General features: G+C 33.4%; 1 protein-coding gene across 6 annotated transcripts in view; it reads right to left on the reverse strand.

Annotated features, from left to right (window-relative positions):
* CSMD3 (CUB and Sushi multiple domains 3) overlaps positions 1-18,860 on the reverse strand; it is a 1,287,556-nt gene that overhangs the window by 287,481 nt on the left and 981,215 nt on the right. For all 6 annotated transcript variants that reach the window (XM_021942876.2, XM_031650139.1, XM_031650136.1 and 3 more), the window contains one exon: positions 1,227-1,418. In XM_021942876.2, coding sequence (XP_021798568.2) covers positions 1,227-1,418 — 192 coding nt within the window. The remainder of the gene's footprint in view (positions 1-1,226; positions 1,419-18,860) is intronic.

The raw sequence follows: 18,860 nt of genomic DNA on the forward strand, positions 1-18,860 counted from the left end.
TTTAGAGAAAATGTGTTGTAAAACTTTTTTTTTTTTTTTTATTTATTTCACTGGAAAGTAAGTTCATAGGAACAGAGAACTTTTCTGTCTTGTTTTATTGCTAATTTCCCACTGTTTAGAACAGTGCCTGAGACACAGTTAATGACCAATGAATTTGATTTTGTAATTTTGTGTGGGGAGTTACAAGATGAGGTAAAATAAATCTGAATAATTGATTGAGCTTGTTCACTTCTAAATGAAGAACTAACACTCTTTTCCTATTTCCATGGGACTTTCAAAATAAATCACTGTGAAGTTTATGAGTTAGGTATAAGTGAACAAAAATAAGATTCTCTCTCTAAAACATGATACATTTGAATATACCAAATGCTATAAGAAATACAATGATGAACAAGATATAGAATCTTCTCCTAAGTTGCTTACAATGCAGTAAGAGAGAGTACGTAAATAAACAAAATTTTCAGTAGAGAAAACATAGTTTGTTCAAAATGTGTTGTAAATTCAAGATGACACAAATACTAAAGCACCTGAACAGAACAAAAAAGTTTAAGATTAAACTAGTTTAACTATGTAGCAGATTTTCTAACTATTTTTATTCCAAAAGTGGGACATTCCTCTAAGTCTTTCTCAGACCCAATAATAATTTGTGTTTTAATTTTCTAGAGTCTGACTTGGAGATTCAATAACAGAGTACGGAGACAAAAGACAGCTGGAAGTATGATCCAGGCTGCTACAATTTCTTAGATCTTCCAAATAAAAACCAATATTCTTTTGGATTACATTAATTAAATGGAAAGACAAAGCTTGGAAATTCTGACATAGATTCTGACAATATTTTCTTTCTTAAATGAAATAACCATTTTAGAGACAAGATCAATATGACTCATTTTAATATGGAGTCTGAATCCACTCTTTAAAATTTAAAAGCAATGGAAAACTATGGTTAAATAGTAAATGAAGGATGATAGAATTTTTCAAGAACTTTGATTCATAACTGTTTTAGGAGCTTAGAATCATTAAAAAATTAATGAAATCATCAGTCTTTACCCCATGGAAAAATAATAATCATTTTACAATCTTGTACATTCTGGGGAGGTTAATAATCCTCTGAAATCTTGGACTCTCATAGAGAATCTGTTGTCGAATATGGTTCTTAAGACATCAATACCAGTTTTTAACCATTGTTTTATGTTTATATAAAATTTTAATTGTTCTTTAATTCATACCTATACAGACTGGTGGGCTGGGCTGCCAGAAGTACCGATTTTCAACCTGAATGCAGGTTATTCTTTCCTCTCCTTGAAGTTCATATCCTGGGTCACATTGAAAAACGACAGTGTCCCCAGGTTCTCTTCCATCCCCATTTCGAGTCCCATTCATGGGGACCCCTGGGTCACGACACGCAGTGGCAACAGAACCTATCAAAAGACAGAGACAAAATTTTAGTTTTGATAACTACCAAAATCAGTTTCATATATCCATGTGTTTTAGAAAATTAATTTTTAAAATTGTTGGGTCAATTTTTAAATGCTATACAATAAATGATTTTGCTATATTTTATAGAATTTATGTGTTAACTTATTTGAAGAAGTGGTGTAGCATTTTAGTTGCCAAATACTAGATTTACTCAACATTATTAAATGTGTTTTAAAAGACACTGAAGAGTATAAAAAGAAAGCTTCATACTGGGAAAATACACTTGTTTGGAACATATTCGCAGAGGACTTGTAGCTAGGATATATAAAGAACTCTCAAAACTCAAAGAAAAAAAAAAGGAGAAGAAGAAAATTAACAATATATCCAGTTACAAAATGAGCAAAAGACATTTCATTGAAAACAATATCAGAAAACACATGAAAAGATGTTCAACATCACTAATAGGGAAATGCAAATTAAAACCACAATGAGATATTACTACATACATTTCAAATTGGCTCAATTTTTTACAAAAAAAGTATGATAACAACAAATGCTCATGAGATGACAGAGAAAACTGGATAATTCATGCATTGCTGGTAGGAATGTAAAGTGGTACAACCACTCTGGAAAGGATTATGGCACTTTCTTACAAAACTAATCATTCACTTACTATATACCACAACAATTGCACTCTTGAATATTTATCCAAAAGAAAATAAAACTTATATTTACATGAAAGCCTGTACACAAATATTCATAACAACTTTATTCATAGTTGCTAATAACTAGGAACAACCCAAATGTCATTCAACAGGTAAATGATTAAACGATGGTAAATCCACACCATGGAATATTACTCAGTAATAAAAAATAATGATTCATATATATGACTTGGATGGATTTCAAGGGAATTGGGCTGAGTGAAAACAATACAATATACAAATATGATCAACTGTTTAATTATTTTATGTAACATTCTTGAAGTGACAACATTTTAAAATTAGAGGCCAGGTATGGTGACTCACACCTGTAATCCCAGCACTTTGGGACATCAGGGCAAGAGGATTTCAAAATGCAAGGAGTTTGAGACCAGCCTGGGTAACTAAGTGAGACTCTGTCTCTCAAAAAAAAAAAAAAAAAAAAAATTAGCCCAGCATGGTGGCGCATGCCTGCAGTCCCAACTACTTGAGAGGCTGAGGTGAGAGGATAGCTTGAGCCTAGGAGGTCAAGGCTACAGTGAGCCATGATTGTCTGACTGCACTAAATTTATAAGTGAATTTATTTTGTAATATCCATCAGTGTTTCTCAACAGAGCACTAAACAGAGTATCATGCATCAAAGAATCTGAGCAATTATAGTCTTCCAGTATGGATAGAGATCTTTTATAAAAAATGTTTTATGTTTATGTGTGTGAGAAACTTACCTATTAAATTTTTCTTGATTTGCTCTGGAATGGTTTCCACCCAAATTAAAATTGACCTATTGTATTAATCTGTTTTCACACTGCTATAAATAACTACCTGGGACTGGGTAATTTATGAAGAAGAGAAGTTTAATTGACTCACAGTTCTGTAGGTTTAGTAGGAAGCATGGCTAGGAAACTCAGGAAACTTACAATCATGGCAGAAGGCAAAGGGGAAGCAAGCACATCTTACCATGACAGAGAAGGAGAGAGTGAAGGGGAAAGTGCCACACACTCCCAAATAACCAGATCTCATGAGAACACACTCACTATCAAGAGAAGAGTAAGGGGAAAGTCCACTCCCATGATTCAATCACCTCCTAACAAGCCCCTCCATTGACACGTGGGGATTACAATTAGAGATGAGATTTGGGTGGTGGCACACAGCCAAATCATATCACCTGTGGATTGGTTTTATAAGTGGAGAGTGATGTTCGACACACAAGGTTTACATTTAGGATGTTTTTATTAGAAAGAAGTGACATAAATGTGAAAAGTGTTATAGCTTTCAAATGGAATAACAGGAATAATATAAAAGATTATGAAAAATACTTGTTTTATTTGAGATTTCCAGTGTACTGGACACAGGAAGCTTTCAGCTTAAGATGTACATTCTCAAAAATAAAAATGTTTGTGCAACAATGTAGGAAAAACATATTGAAATGAAAGAAGTCAATATAATCATATTTTAGCTGAGTACGACAGGAAAAAAGGCTGAGTATGATGGGAAAACAGTGTTTTTACACTACTGTCAGAATTACTGGGCTGAAAGATTTAAAGTGGGATGTAATAGCTAAAATAAGGTTTTGATTTGACAGCTAATATACAATATGTGAGAATACACATTTGCCTTTGGGCTTAGTTGACTTGAAGGAGAAGAGGGAGTAAATCCCTCAAGTTCCTTTTTCTTTCAATTAACAAACAAATTAGGAGTAAGATTTTAAAGAACAAGAAAGAATGATGCGGTTTAATGAAAGACCAAATAAAATTTTTCCCTCTTGGAATTACTTGAGTTCTTAAAGCAGTTAGTTAAATACACACAGGAACAATTATTTCATGTAAATGCTATTGCCTTTTTTTTTTTTTTTTAACTTATTCAAAGTTTGATTTTCATGCTCTTTATACTCTGTGTTGTAGGTAGGCAAAATTATAATAATTTTAACATCAATCATTCTTCATCTGTATTAAATAGAAACTGTAGTCAGTGAAGGAAATAACAATTTGAGAAGCTATGTTATATTTCTTTTCAAATTAGAAGTTAGATAATCTCACATAATTAGAATGATTAAAAAAGCAATTATATAATATTAAAACAACTTCATTGATCATACATTTTAAAATACATTAATTATTTGTATTTTATATCTATTTCTCATTTTTTTGATTCATATAATTCTCAAAATACATAATCTTTATTTATATCTTATTTTTGTTATTGTTTTTATACAAATTTTTAAGTAGAGGTTTGATCATCTTTATCCCCTCCTGTTCTGGAACAACATACAGAATATTTCTATAGAATGAGGAATTGTTTGGCAATTAAGCATTTTAATTTATCAACTATTTTAAATATGTAAAAATTTAAAAGTATATGTCAGAAAATACTATACTGACTGCCAATGTATTAACCGTGGGTAATTCACTCATTTTCTAAACATCTTTACTTCAAATTGGTTCAGATTTATTTGGTGAAATGAATATCTGTATCTTTGTTTTATGCCATTCGTGTCTCCTTTTCCCTAACATAAATATTCAAAGTAAGCAGAAATTCCAACAAAGATAAAGGGTCTTAACAACCTTGTTGTCTCACCTGTAATAATATCATAAAAGGAACATTCTTGAAAGTGAATAATAGGCTTATATGTTATAACATCCAAATATAATTCGTGTTTGACCTGTAAAATCCCATGAAACTGTCAATAAGAGATTACTTCCCTGTCTTGTTTTCTTCGTCTCAAAAGGGCTGGCCAATTTCATTTTGGTTAGTCTAGGAATTATCCAGTGGCTGGTCTGTTACACAGATGTAGATTGTACTCCTTAAATTAGCTTAACATTCATTAGAAAGAATAGTAGTCACACAGAAAAAGTATATAAATAGAAGCATACATGAATAGCTAAGAATGCTAATATATAATACTTATTGAGCACTTTCTACATTTAAAATACCATGCTATGAACTACATCTCGATTCACAGGAAGTCTGAGAACTATTATTATCCATATGTTTCCATTAATAAAATTGAGGCTTAAAAAGGCTAACGTGCTTCCCCAACATCGTACAATTACTTAGGGACAGTTAAAGTACAAATGCAGATATAAAACCATATCCAAGGGACATTTTTAAAATAAAAGTCATAAAGCCTTTGTAATAAAATGTGCTTAAGTGTTGAATAGAGCATAAAATTCAAGATATGATTATTTAAGTGGAAGTCTCTAAAACATGCTATTAATCTTTAAGTGTCATTTTAAAATCAGACGAGCAATTATCCACCTATTATTTTGACAAAAGTAGTCCAAAAATCTACACATTTATAACATCTTAAATGTATTAATTTCTTTAAAAATATTTGCACAGATATCAACATTACCGCTTTACTAAATAGGGTTCTATTGTTATATATCAAATTAAATAAAGACTATCTAAGAAAGAGAAACTTTAAAAAGACAATTAATTTAGAATAGAGACTAATAAAATAATGATAATAGCAATGATCACTGTCTCTATTTAGAGCATATAGTGTGCAAAGCACTTGACTAGCAGCTCAATTTACACTCTTAAGCTAAAACACAGAATCCTTACAAAGTGGTATTGTCACCCCATTTTTAAATGGGCAAAATGAGATCTTAAGGTCTCAGAGATCTTAAGTGCATGTTCTTAGCAGACCTGGAATTTGAACTCAACCAGCAGGGCTCTTCATCACTACAATGTGTTGTCTCAGCACAAACCTATCCCATTACCAGAAATAACATAAAGCCATATCCTACTAGTGGAACTCTGACAGCTGTTTATTGAGGAAAGAACTGACTGAAAACAATTAGACCAATTTCAAATGGAAAGGCAAGAAATGTTGAACTATTTGCATCCCTTTATTACACATAAAAATATGTTGCTGCCTACATTTTTATTATAATGGAAAGCAGAAAAGAAAGATGCAAGGTTATACTTGTGGTTATTAAAAATAATAGAAATAAAATTTATTCATATACATCTCCAAGTTTAGCCATGTATATGCCAAATATATGCCAAATAACATTTTAAAGTAACTACAATATGAAGAACATTTCCACTCCAACTGCTTTCTCACTCTTTCTCCTTCTCATCCCTTATTTTGTTTTATTTCTTCTTTATAATTTTTTGAGAGGGCAAAGCAATAGATAAAAGCACTCTCTTCTTAACACCATCAAATCGATCACCCCACTGGTATTTTCATCCATATTTTGTTCCCCATCTTTTAAAATGGAGAAGTTGGCCTTGTTCTATAAAAAGCCAACCTTAGCTCCTGTGTTGCTGGTATTAAACACTGTTAAGGACTTCATTCCTAAATGTTTTTCATCTCCTCTGCATTACTAGCACAGTGGATCATTCTCAGTCGCATGTACAGTACTATACTGGATCATTCTCAACAGCTTGTAATTGTGGCTTATATCTTCTATCTAAAATAAACAAACAAAACTTTATAATATCCCCATCCTCTTTCAGCTGCTTTCCCATTTCTTTGCTTTCTTTAATAGAAAATCTATTACATATATCTCCTGAGAGAAGTTTCTATACAATTGTCTCCAGTTTTATTGTCAGTCTTTCCTCTATTCCACTATTTTTAAGTCCAGGCTGCCAAATCCAGTGGTAACTTTTATGCTTTCTTTCAAAAACCTTTCAGCAACATTTATTAGAGCTGACTATTCCTTCCTTCTTCAAGCACTGTTTTTTTTTTTGGTTTTGTTTTGTTTTGTTTTTTGGCCTCCAATTCATCGGTCTAGTCTGGTTTTCTTTCTGGCTTATTTGCTGCTCTCTTTTGGTATCTTTTGCATTTGTTACTTGATAACCTGATGACTGAGGCCTGCAGCACCTTAGGAATTAGTCCTTAATGCTCTTGTCCCTTCTTTCCACAATTTCTCACTAAATAACTTCACAAGTTTAAATATTATTTTTAGCTTGATGTCCCTGAAATTTATATATCCAGCCTTAACTTTTTTTCTGAGCTCTTAACCATTCTCTTCAATTGCCTATTTAACTTCTGTACTTAGATATCTAGTAGGTTCCTCAACTTACCATGTCCAAAATATTGCAAAATTATAAAACCTTTTAATCTTCTGATTTGGAAAGTAAAAATGTAAAAAATAAGTATAAAATTTCACCTGTGTAAATTTTCCCTAGACACTTGTTGTCATTGCAAATGTACTTCTAATTTATTATAACCAGATAAAAATATGTTTTAGAAATATATTCAAAATAGAAGGTAAAAATCACTGACATAGGAAAGAGTGAACATTAGCAAAATTATAAAATCTTCTAATTTTTATTCTATTTTTATGCCAGTTATTTTACTTTATATGGTAGCATTTATTTCTAATGAAATGAGTTTTTCTGATTGTTATAATAAATTAGAAATAAATTTGCTATAATAAATTTTTACTTTCAAAATAGAACTTTTTTTCTTCCACTAGAAACAAATAACTGTGCCCATGGCAATTTTTTCTTTAAAATTCTCATTACCCTGAATGTGGAAAAAAAGATAGACATATAAAAGTAATGCAATTTTATAACTGCTTATACATAGTAGAAACAATTTTTCAAGATATGTTGTTTTATTCTAATTGTTTTTAAGGAATCTGTTTGAATTATTATAAAAGAATGTATGCTTATCTGAGAAAACATATGTTACTTAGAAATTGTTTTTACAATACCATCAATCTTCATCACTGATCTAAATCCACTGAAAGAGTTCATAGCATTCGTCATTAAGTAACATGTCCTTATTAAATCTAGCTTTGCTATGCCCTAGGAAGAAATCAACTGTCCATCTATATAAGAATTGTAAGAGAACTTTTTACTATAGTTAAAAATGAGTGAATGAATGAATGAATGAAACTGTCATTTGTCATTTCAGTGTATGCTGAAGGTTTATTTATAATATGGTATTATTTTGAAGCCAGGAGATGTTATTTCAAGTGTGCTATAACAATATTTACATTACATTTTAATTGCTTTAATCTGTTATGAATAACCTAAGGTTTGTTCAGGAAAAAAAAAAAAAAAAAACAGATGGCACTAACTACTACAAAATATAACTGAGTTCTCATTATTGCTACTGTAAATATACTTCTCACTTATTTTATCTTTGCTTCCATCTAATTGGGAATATAATTTCATTAGAAATATGCACTTCACTTAATATAGATTTCACAAGCCTAGCTGGTGCATATGTAGTTTTCAACTGAAATATGGATGATTACTTGAAGTCAGAGATAAGTTGAACTATCATTGTGGTGACAAAAGCAAAAAAAACAAACAAAACAAAACAAAAACAAAAAACACTCCAGTTTTCTTACTGCATTGCTTGGTATAACAAAGAATAAATATACTGAAATCACTCGTAAGTTCTTATGTGTCCTTTCTGTTCAGGAAATCATGTTTTTGGTATAAACTTGTTTATTTCAAGATCTTTCAAAGAAGAAAAATCTTGGATTTCATACAGTTGGATGAGTAATGATATCAGAAGCAGGAGACTTAGACTTAGTGCACCATATTAAGAAAAGATGCTAATCCCTGGTATTAGTTCCCTGAATCTTTCCTGCCTCATCTGTAAAACTGGCCTAGGGGCGGGGCGCGGTAGATCACGCCTGTAACCCCAGTACTTTGGGAGGCCGAGGAGGGCAAATCACGAGGTCAGGAGATTGAGACCATCCTGGCTAACACGGTGAAACCTTGTCTCTACTAAAAATACAAAAATTTAGCCGGGCGTGATGGCAGGCACCTGTAGTCCCAGCTACTCGGGAGGCTGAGGCAGGAGAATGGCGTGAACCCGGGAGGTGGAGCTTGCAGTGAGCCAAGCTCAAACCACTGCACTCCAGCCTGGGCAACAGAGTGAAACTCTATCTCAAAAAAACCCCAAAACAACAACAACAAAAAAACCCACAAAAAACCTGGCCTAGGAATATTTCATCTATTTTATTTAGAATCAGACAAAATATTAAATTTTTATTCTAACAATTATATTCACAATTCTATGAAAATATAATTCTGAAATAAAAAAAGACAAGTAGATTTTAATATGCACTGTATAGGTTTTTTAAGAAGTAATTTTATATTTTTTGCAGTGTGTCAGGAGACTTAGCAAGGTCATGGTCCAAATTTGGTATTCACAATTTCTTACATCCCTCTCTTTCAGCTTTATTCCCTTATATTTTTCTATTGGCTAAAAATGACACTGTATGCTCCACTTCACTATCTATAAGAAAATCAAGATGGGTAATGGGAATACTTAACCTGTGAGAAAAATCCCATCCAGAGTCAAATCAATCAGAAAATATTTGAAATGCAGATGGTAACCTAGAGGTGGATTTCACCCTGGAGAATTTTGCCCTTGATTGAGCCCTTGCTTTGTACATGATCCATCAATTTTATAAAGAATGTTCAACATCATTATTAGGCCCACATTCTGCCAGCTACTCAGAAATGTGGCTATCTGTAGAATTTCATTATGTTACTAAGGATACATCTAATGATATGGCAAGTCAGGTTAAAGTTGATGGCAGCATGACAGACACATTCCCATCAACCCAGGAGAGAAACAAAGCTGCTTAATGCATGGTATGGAAAAGAAACCTCAAAACCAGTGTTGTAATACACTTCCAAGTATATAGAGATCTCTTTTTTAAAAATGCATATGCATTTATTTATTATACCAAATAATTATTGAACCAGGTATCATGCTTGATTTTGGAGATATTGACAGGAACAACACAGCCCTGCTTTCATAGATTCTTATGCTTTAGGATGCTTACAAAAGTGAGGGTACAATCAATGATATAAGTTTTGTGGAATCAAAGGCCTGTTAGCTTGAAGACTGTCAAAAGGATCTGTACAAGAAACTCATTTCACATCCAAAGATTATAGAAAAGTATATGAGTCGATTTGAAATAGAATTCTAGTATATGGAGATGACCAATATAAGTAAAACAAAAAAGAGAGAGAAATTATGTAAAAATGGTTTCACATTACTTCTAACTGACAGTATACAGTATTTATGTGCTTTTAGTTTTACATTTTTACAAAATTTACCCATTCAATCAGATTCATTAAATATTTACTAAGTACCAAGTACCATATGCCGTGCCAAGTTATGGGGACACAAATATCAAGGATGACATTCTTACCCTTTAGGGAACACAGGCTAAGAGGAGAGTAGATGCAAAAATAGTTTTAAAATGGTAACATGTGTATCAAAATCTGAGGACTCTGTTATTGAAACTGAAAAAATTGTTAAGCATGAAACAAGAAGCAAAAACTAAATAAAATTAAATAATTATAATATGTATTGAGTAACATAATTGATATTATATTGATGCATGTCTCAAAATAGTTATCTATACAAAACTATTTTAAAATAAAATAATTTCTAAAAAATTAAAATGACATATCTGTGTACAAAAGCATCTTCTTTATGCGAATTTCCTGAATATTAAAATAACATGCAAAATAATCATTTGTGTTACACATTTTCATTCTTTAATTGGCTTCTTAGCCACATTTAATGCCTTTTTTACTATGTTTTCTAAAGAATGTGTTTTTTAAATGTATTCTTATTTTTATTAGTATTGCTAGAAACATTTTTATATATTTTAAACTGTCGGTAGCTCAACTGATGTATTCATAAGCCATACTATTTTTAATTGAGAAAATTTCCTCTTTATAGGTGTTAAGCTACCTGGTAAGCTCAGGGTTAATTCTCTGAAATGAAGAAAAATTTCCATTTAATTTTTATTTTCATTAAGCAATATGTAAACATTTCAGCACAAATATTTTCACATGTATTGAATTTTAACTTCTTTTCAGAATACATTTTTTGACACACTTTTATAATATGAAACTTGTCAAACAAGTTTTTTAAAATTATAATTTTTTGAAATATTTATCTACAAGCTGTATAATTATATACAAAATAAATTTTATAAATACAATTTTATTTATATATAATTTATATTAAATAAACATTTTCTTAACTTTATTCTATCCCAGAATAAAGTGGACATTTAATCCAATTAAAAATAACTATCAAAAGATCCTTTCTTCAATAAGTCAAGGCATACTAAAATATTAAAGTTTGAAATTTTCATTCTTTTAAAGAAATCACACTTAAATGTCTTCCTGTTTATTGTTTTCAATAATTGCTATTTACTTAAAATTCTAAAAACTGAAGATTGTTAGCACTCTACTAACTGAATACTTTAAGATTTTCAATGGATTTTAATGAATAGCTATCAAAATGTAAAGGTTTTATTTTCAAAATCATTCAGTATCATAGTAGGGCATTTTGGTTTATTTGCAAAATAGTACTTCAAAAAACTCAAACCTTTCTAGGACTTATTGACAATGATCAGGATAAAGAGAACACGGTACTGGCATATTATGTTCTTTTATTAATTTTTTTGAATCAGCTTTATTTTCTCTCTCTCTCACTCTCTCTCTGTGTCTCTCACAACCACACCCAGAAACACGCACCACTTAGCTCAATTATTTCAATTACATATAAAATATTTGTATATTTTAACAACAGTTTTATTGTGATGGGTAAATATTACAATTTTATTGGTTGCAGTTATGAATTCTGTGTTCATAACAACCAATTCCTAGTACATTTCTGTTTTTTAGTTTTGTAAGAGATTTGTTTTTATTATGAGGTTACGTACCACCAAAATTTACATTTGTATTTTATCACAAAATAAATAATTTTATCTTTAATATTAAATTTTAATTTGTGGCCTTTTCTCACTTTCAAATATTTAAAAGATTTTAAATATTAAGTTTATAGTTTTTTTAAAAGGGTTGTGATGTTTATAACATATGTAAAAGTAAGATAAATGAAAACATGCCCCAAAGACCTGAAGGAGGAAATGGAAATATACTATTAGAAGGTTCTTACATTATATGTGAGGTGGTATAATATTATTTAATGATAGGTCTGTCTATTTGACATATGACAGGTTTTCATAAGCTAAAGATATACGTTACAAGTGTTAGAGCAAATGCTTTCCTTTCCTCCCAAAAGAGGTATAGCTAATAAGCTAACAGAAGAGGAAAAATGATGGTAAAATAAAAGGAACAATTAACAGGTGGATTCAATTATATATATATATATATATATATATATAGCAATATGGTAGACAAAGTTTGATCAAGTGAATAATTGTACTAAACATAAATGGTCTAATGCTTAAAAGACTCCAACTAAGGGATAGAGATTTTCAAACTATAAAACATCAAGATGCAACCATAAGCTATTTACTAGTAGTCTACTTTAAATATAAAGACACTGGTAACTTAAAAGTAAAAAGATGCTAAAAGGCAGAACATGCCACACTAATCATAGGATATGCATATAGACAAAGTAAATTTTAACACAGGAAAATTACCAGAGAAAAAGAGAGAGATTTCATATCAATAAAAGAATCAAAAAAGGTTCAAAAAAACCCCATAGTATCCAAAATGTATGCAGCTCATAACATATCTTCAAACTGCATGAAGCAAAAAATAAAAGTAAAAGATGAAAAGAATAGACAAATGTGAAACTGCACTGGGGCATTTTAACACTTTTCTTGAGTAGTTGATAAAGTAAGTGAGCAGGAAGTAATGATAGTGAATAATTAACACTATCAACAAAATTGATACTTATAAAACACTGCAAAAACTATGGGAATACACTTTTTTTAGGTAGGTGCGCAAGGTTTTTTTTTTTTTTTAAACATGCTGGGCTATGGTTTTCTCAGTAAAACAAGCTTCAGTAAATTTGTTTGTTTGTTTATTTGTTTGTTTATTTATTTTGAGAGAGAGTCTTGCTCTGTCATCCAGGTTAGAGTGCAGTGGCACGATCTCGGCTCACTGTAAGCTCCGCCTCCCAGGTTCACGCCATTCTCCTGCCTCAGCCTCCGGAGTAGCTGAGACTACAGGCGCCCACCACCACGCCCGGCTAATTTTTTGTATTTTTAGTAGAGACAGTGTTTCATATGTTAGCCACGATGGTTTTGATCTCCTGACCTCGTGATCCACCCGCCTCGGCCTCCCAAAGTGCTGGGATTACAGGCGTGAGGCACCGCACCCGGCCTAAGTCTCAGTAAATTTAAAAATAATAAAATACTAATTTTAACTGAATTTATAATACATGTTTAACTTTAACACAATCAACTGTCAAAGACTTTTACATCATGAAATGAACACAAAAATAAAATTTGCATTGGAATTTAAGTATTTGAGACAATCAATGTTACTGATTCTCTAATTGACGCAATTGACGTGACTCATATAAAAATAGATTTATTCAACTATTTGTGAAGTTCTGCTAAGGGAGTTGGTGTATTAACACTCTTCTTACATTCTCAGAAGATAATTTAGAATACAATGTGATGAAATTAGTATAGTAGAGTTTTCATTTCACCTAAATACAAAGTCCTCCTTTTTAAAACACGTTTGTGTCTTCTGGTTTTCACATCATCAGTGAAAACACTATGGTCCTCATGTATGTTAACATACACTGTATGCAAGTTGCAAGTTCATCAGCACTTTTTAAAACGAAAATTTAATTGAGTTTTTTTGTAATTAGTGTGCAGACATTATTAGCAGTTTGTACATAATCCTTAATATAAATATTAAAAATCTAAAAATCTTGTAGCTAATCCAAACATCTATTCCAATGATTTATCATCTTAAAGTTTGTAGGCAATTTACTCATAAAAAAGAATACCAAGTAATAATATCTTAAAATAACTAGTTATACACTCTTAGGTCTAAAGTACCAACATATACCAAGATTTAAAGACAGAAAACCAGGATTCAAACACAGTAAATTCTTCAATTAAAATATCCCATTCTTCATAACACGCTAGCAAGTAATTAGGAAAGAAAAACCTATTGCTAACAAAGATATCGTGACGCTAGTGATAAATTGCATACCAAGGAGCACTTTAATTTAGGAAATAATTCCAATAAAAAGAACATGACAAGTGACATCAGCATGATGGCAAAGTAGAAAATCCTGTACACTCTACCCCCCAAAAAACACAAATTTGGGAACAAATCATCAACAAGTTTCCTTTATGAGAAATCCAGAAACTAAATGAAAGGCTCCTGCAGCCCAGGTGAATGTGAAACCAGACTGACCAAAACTAGAAGAGAGATCCAGAACACCCTCTCGCCAGAATCCCCACCACTGGCAAAGTGCTATATAATCAGGAAGAGATTCACTCCTAGCTCCCAGCTTCTCCCGGAGGAGAAAAGGGCTTGGTTTGCACATGCATCACCCCAACGATTCCAAGAGGGCTCTGCAAAGGTCTGGCTTCTGTCTTGCCAGTCTTGGATCTCTGATGGGACCAGCACAGTATATTAGCTGGGGAAAACAAAGATGGAAGCTAGGGGCATCAATTGCCCCTAGCTTCAAGCTTCCCTGCTGCTCAGATGTCCCAAGTATTCTTTGTGCTCAGCATAACATGAGCAACAACAACAACCACAAACAAACAAACAAACAAAAATCAGCTCTCAGCTTCTCTCTGAGAAGAAAATGAGTTTATCTGAGCATCCAATGCCCCAACTTTGCCAGGACTGCCCAAAGAACTGGCAACTATTTGCCAGTCTTACAACTCTAACTGGTCTGCCACAAATAAGGGATAATGGAAATAGTGATTTGGATGGGTAGATGTCATAGTTTCCCCCAGTGGGTCAGCACAGAGCAAACACGCAAAAAGCACAGCTAGTGGGGTACAGTGGCTCACACCTATAATCCAAGTACTTTGAATATTTGAAAGGCCGAGTTCAGGAGTTCAAGATCAGCCTGAACAGCATGGCAAAACCACATCCCCACAAAAAATACAAAAATTAGCCAGCAGAGTGGTGCATGTCTATAGTCTCAGCTACTGAAAAGGCTGAGACAGAAGGATCAATTTGAGCCTGGGAGTTTGAGACTGCTGTGCATTGTGAGTATGCCACTGCACTACAGCCTGGGTGATAGAACAAGACTCTGTCTCAGAAAAACAAACCAACAAAACCCATCTGTCTGTTTCTCCTTGTAAAGAGAAACAGTTGTTGGCAGAAACTGTAGAATCTCTGGCCAGGTTGATTGATGGTGGTCTTCTCTGGTACAAGCAGAGTCTGGGCAGATGGGATGCAGTGTGTATAATTGGATAATACACATACGCCAATGCAGAGCATCAAGGAAAATTAAGAATCAAAAAAATAATTCAAACAAAGGAATAAGATAAATCTCCAGACAACAACCTTAATAAAATGAAGTTATACAATTTATCTGACAGAAAAGTCAAAATAACTATCATAAACATGCCCACAAGGGCCAAGAGAATCACGTATGAACAAAATGAGAATTTCAACAGACAGACAGAAAATATAAGAAAGTACCAAACAGAAATCATGGGACTGAAGAACACAATAACTGAAGTGAAAAATAACTAGTGAGGTTCAGCAGCAGACTAGATCGAGCTAATAAAAGGACCAGCAACTCAAGGAGACATCATTAAAAATAATTCAGTCAAATGGGCAAAAACTAGAAGCATTCCCTTTGAAAACTGGCAAAAGACAGGGATGCCCTCTCTCACCACTCCTGTTCAGCATAGTGTTGGAAGTTCTGGCTAGGGCAATCAGGCAGGAGAAAGAAATAAAGGGTAATCAATTAGGAAAAGAGGAAGTCAAATTGTCCTGTTTGCAGAATACATGATTGTATATTTAGAAAACCCCATCATCTCTCAGCCCAAAATTCTCGTTTACGCAAGTGACTTCAACGAAGTCTCAGGATAAAAAATCAATGTGCAAAAATCACAAGCATTCCTATACAGCAATAACAGAGAGTTCATGAGTGAACTCTCATTCAGAACTGCTACAAAGAAAATAAAATAGCTAGGAATCCAACTTACAAAGGATGTGAAGGACCTCTTCAAGGAGAACTACAAACCACTGCTCAACAAAATAAAAGAGGATACAAACAAATGGAAGAACATTCCTACGTCAAGTGAATAGAAGAATCAATATTATGAAAATGGCTATACTGCCCAAGGTAATATATAGATTCAATGCCATCCCCATTAAGCTACCAATGACTTTCTTCACAGAATTGGAAAAAACTACTTTAAAGTTCATATGGAAACAAAAAAGAGTCCGCATCACCAAGACAACTTCTAAGTCAAAGAACAAAGCTGAGGCATCACACTACCTGATTTCAAACTATACTACATAGCTACAGTAACCAAAACAGCATGGTACTGGTACTCAAAAACATATATAGACCAATGGAACAGAACAGAACCCTCGTGAAATAATACCACACATCTACAACCACCGATCTTGACAAACCTGACAAAAACAAAAATGGGGAAAGGATTCCTGTTTAATAAATGGTGGTGGGAAAACTACAAATTACATGTAGAAAGCTGAAACTGATCCCTTCCTTACACCTTATACAAAAATTAATTCAAGATGGATTAAAGACTTTGATGCTAGACCTAAAACCATAAAACTTAGAAGAAAACCTAGGGCAATACCATTCAGGACATAGGCATGGACAAGGACTTCTATGACTAAAACACCAAAAGCAATGGCAACAAAAGCCAGAATTGACAAATGGACCTTGATTAAACTAAAGAGCTTCTGCACAGCAAAAGAAACTACCATCAGAGGGAACAGGCAACCTACAGATCGGGGAGAAAAATTTTACAATCTAGCTATCTGGACAAAGGAAGCAATATCCAGAATCTACAAAGAACTTAAACAACTTACAAGAAAAATCAAACAACCCCATCAAAAAGTGGGCAAAGGACATGAACAGACACTTCTCAAAAGAAGACATTTATGCAGCCAACAGACACATGAAAAAAATGCTCATCATCACTGGCCATCAGAGAAATGCAAATCAAACTAATAATGAGATACCATCTCACACACAGGCTAGGAATGGCAATCATTAAAAGTCAGGAAACAACAGGTGCTGAGAGGATGTGGAGAAATAGGAAATGACTTTACACTGCTATGGACTGTAAACGAGTTCAACCATTGTGGAAGACAGTGTGGCGATTCCTCAAGGATCTATAACTAGAAATACCATTTGACCCAGCCATACCATTACTGGGTATATACCCAAAGGATTATAAATCATGCTGCTCTAAAGACACGTGCACATGTATGTTTATTGTGGTACTATTCACAATAGCAAAGACTTGGAACCAACCCAAATGTCCATCAATGATAGACTGGAGTAAGAAAATGTGGCACATATACACCATGGAATAGTATGCAGCCATAGAAAAAGGATGAGTTCATGTCCTTTGCAGGGATATGGATGAAGCTAGAAACCATCATTCTAAGCAAACTGTCGCAAGAACAGAAAACGAAACACCGCATGTTCTCACTCATAGGTGAGAACTGAACAATGAGAACACTTGGACACAGAGTGGGGAACATCACACACTGGGGCCTGTAGTGGGGTGGGGAGAGGGGACAGGGATAGCATTAGGAGATATACCTAATGTAAATGATGAGTTAATGGGTGCAGCACACCAACATGACACATGTATACATATGTAACAAACCTGCACATCGTGCACATGCACCCTAAAACTTAAAAGTATAATAAAATAAATAAATAAATAATAAAATTAATTCAATCAAAAGAGCAAAAAGAACGAAATAATGAAAAAGTGAAGAAATCTTAAGGCTCACAATTTAGGGAGCAATATTTACATTAGGAGAGTGTCAGAAGGAGAAGAGAAAAAGAAAAAAAACAAAATAGTTTACTCAAGCAAATAATAGCTAAAATCTTCCCAAATCTGGAGAATGAAATGAACATCCAGACCCAAGAACTCCAAAGAACACCAAATAAGAGTAACCTAAAGAAATCCACACTGAGACATATTACAAGCAAATTGTCAATAGTCATTAAAGACAAAGAAAACATTTTGAAAGCAGAAAGAGAAAAAGAACTTGTCACATATAAGGGGAAGCTCCCTAAGAGTAGCTATTTCAGCAGAAGCTTTGGAGACCATAAAGGAGGGTGATGGTATATTTAAAATGTGAAAAGAAAAAATAGCCTACCACCGTACATGGTCAAACCGTCTTTCAAAAATGAAGGACAGAAAAAGACTCCCAAACAAAAGTTGAAGGAGCTCATCACCACTAGACATGCCTTACAAGAAATGCTAAGAAAGGTCTTCAATTTGAAATGAAAGGATTCTATATATCAAACATACAACACAAGAATATATAAAACTCAGTTGCGACTTTGCATTAGAAGTCCGTGTTGATCCTACCACAGTGGAACACAGCATTGGGCAGAATTCCAAAGCCCTTGACTCTGGGCCAGTACCCACAGAGAGAATATTTATTCTCACACCAGGCAGGACAGAAATCTGTAGCCACAGTCACAGCAAAAGGGCTTAAGCCCTAGCTGACTGAAATGGTCTTGGGCCTCAAATAAATTTCAGTGGCAGCAATTCTGTAGTGACCATGGTCTTTGGGTGAGTCCCAGTGCTGCACTGACCTGGAAGGTTGTGTTATGGTGCAACCCAGAGTGACATCAGCTGCAGGGGCCACAGAAGTGCAGATGTCACCTCTCACCTAACTCCAGGTAGCACAGTGCAGAAACAAAGAGAGAGACGGGACATCTTCCACTTGAGGGAAGGAGAGGGAAGAGTACTGGGGACTTGGCCTTGTAAACTAGCACACTGCCACCACAGCACAACACAGCATGGGGCAGATCCCCAAAGCCCC

This window comes from Papio anubis, chromosome 8, assembly GCF_008728515.1.
Source record: "Papio anubis isolate 15944 chromosome 8, Panubis1.0, whole genome shotgun sequence".
Classification (NCBI taxonomy): domain Eukaryota; kingdom Metazoa; phylum Chordata; class Mammalia; order Primates; family Cercopithecidae; genus Papio; species Papio anubis.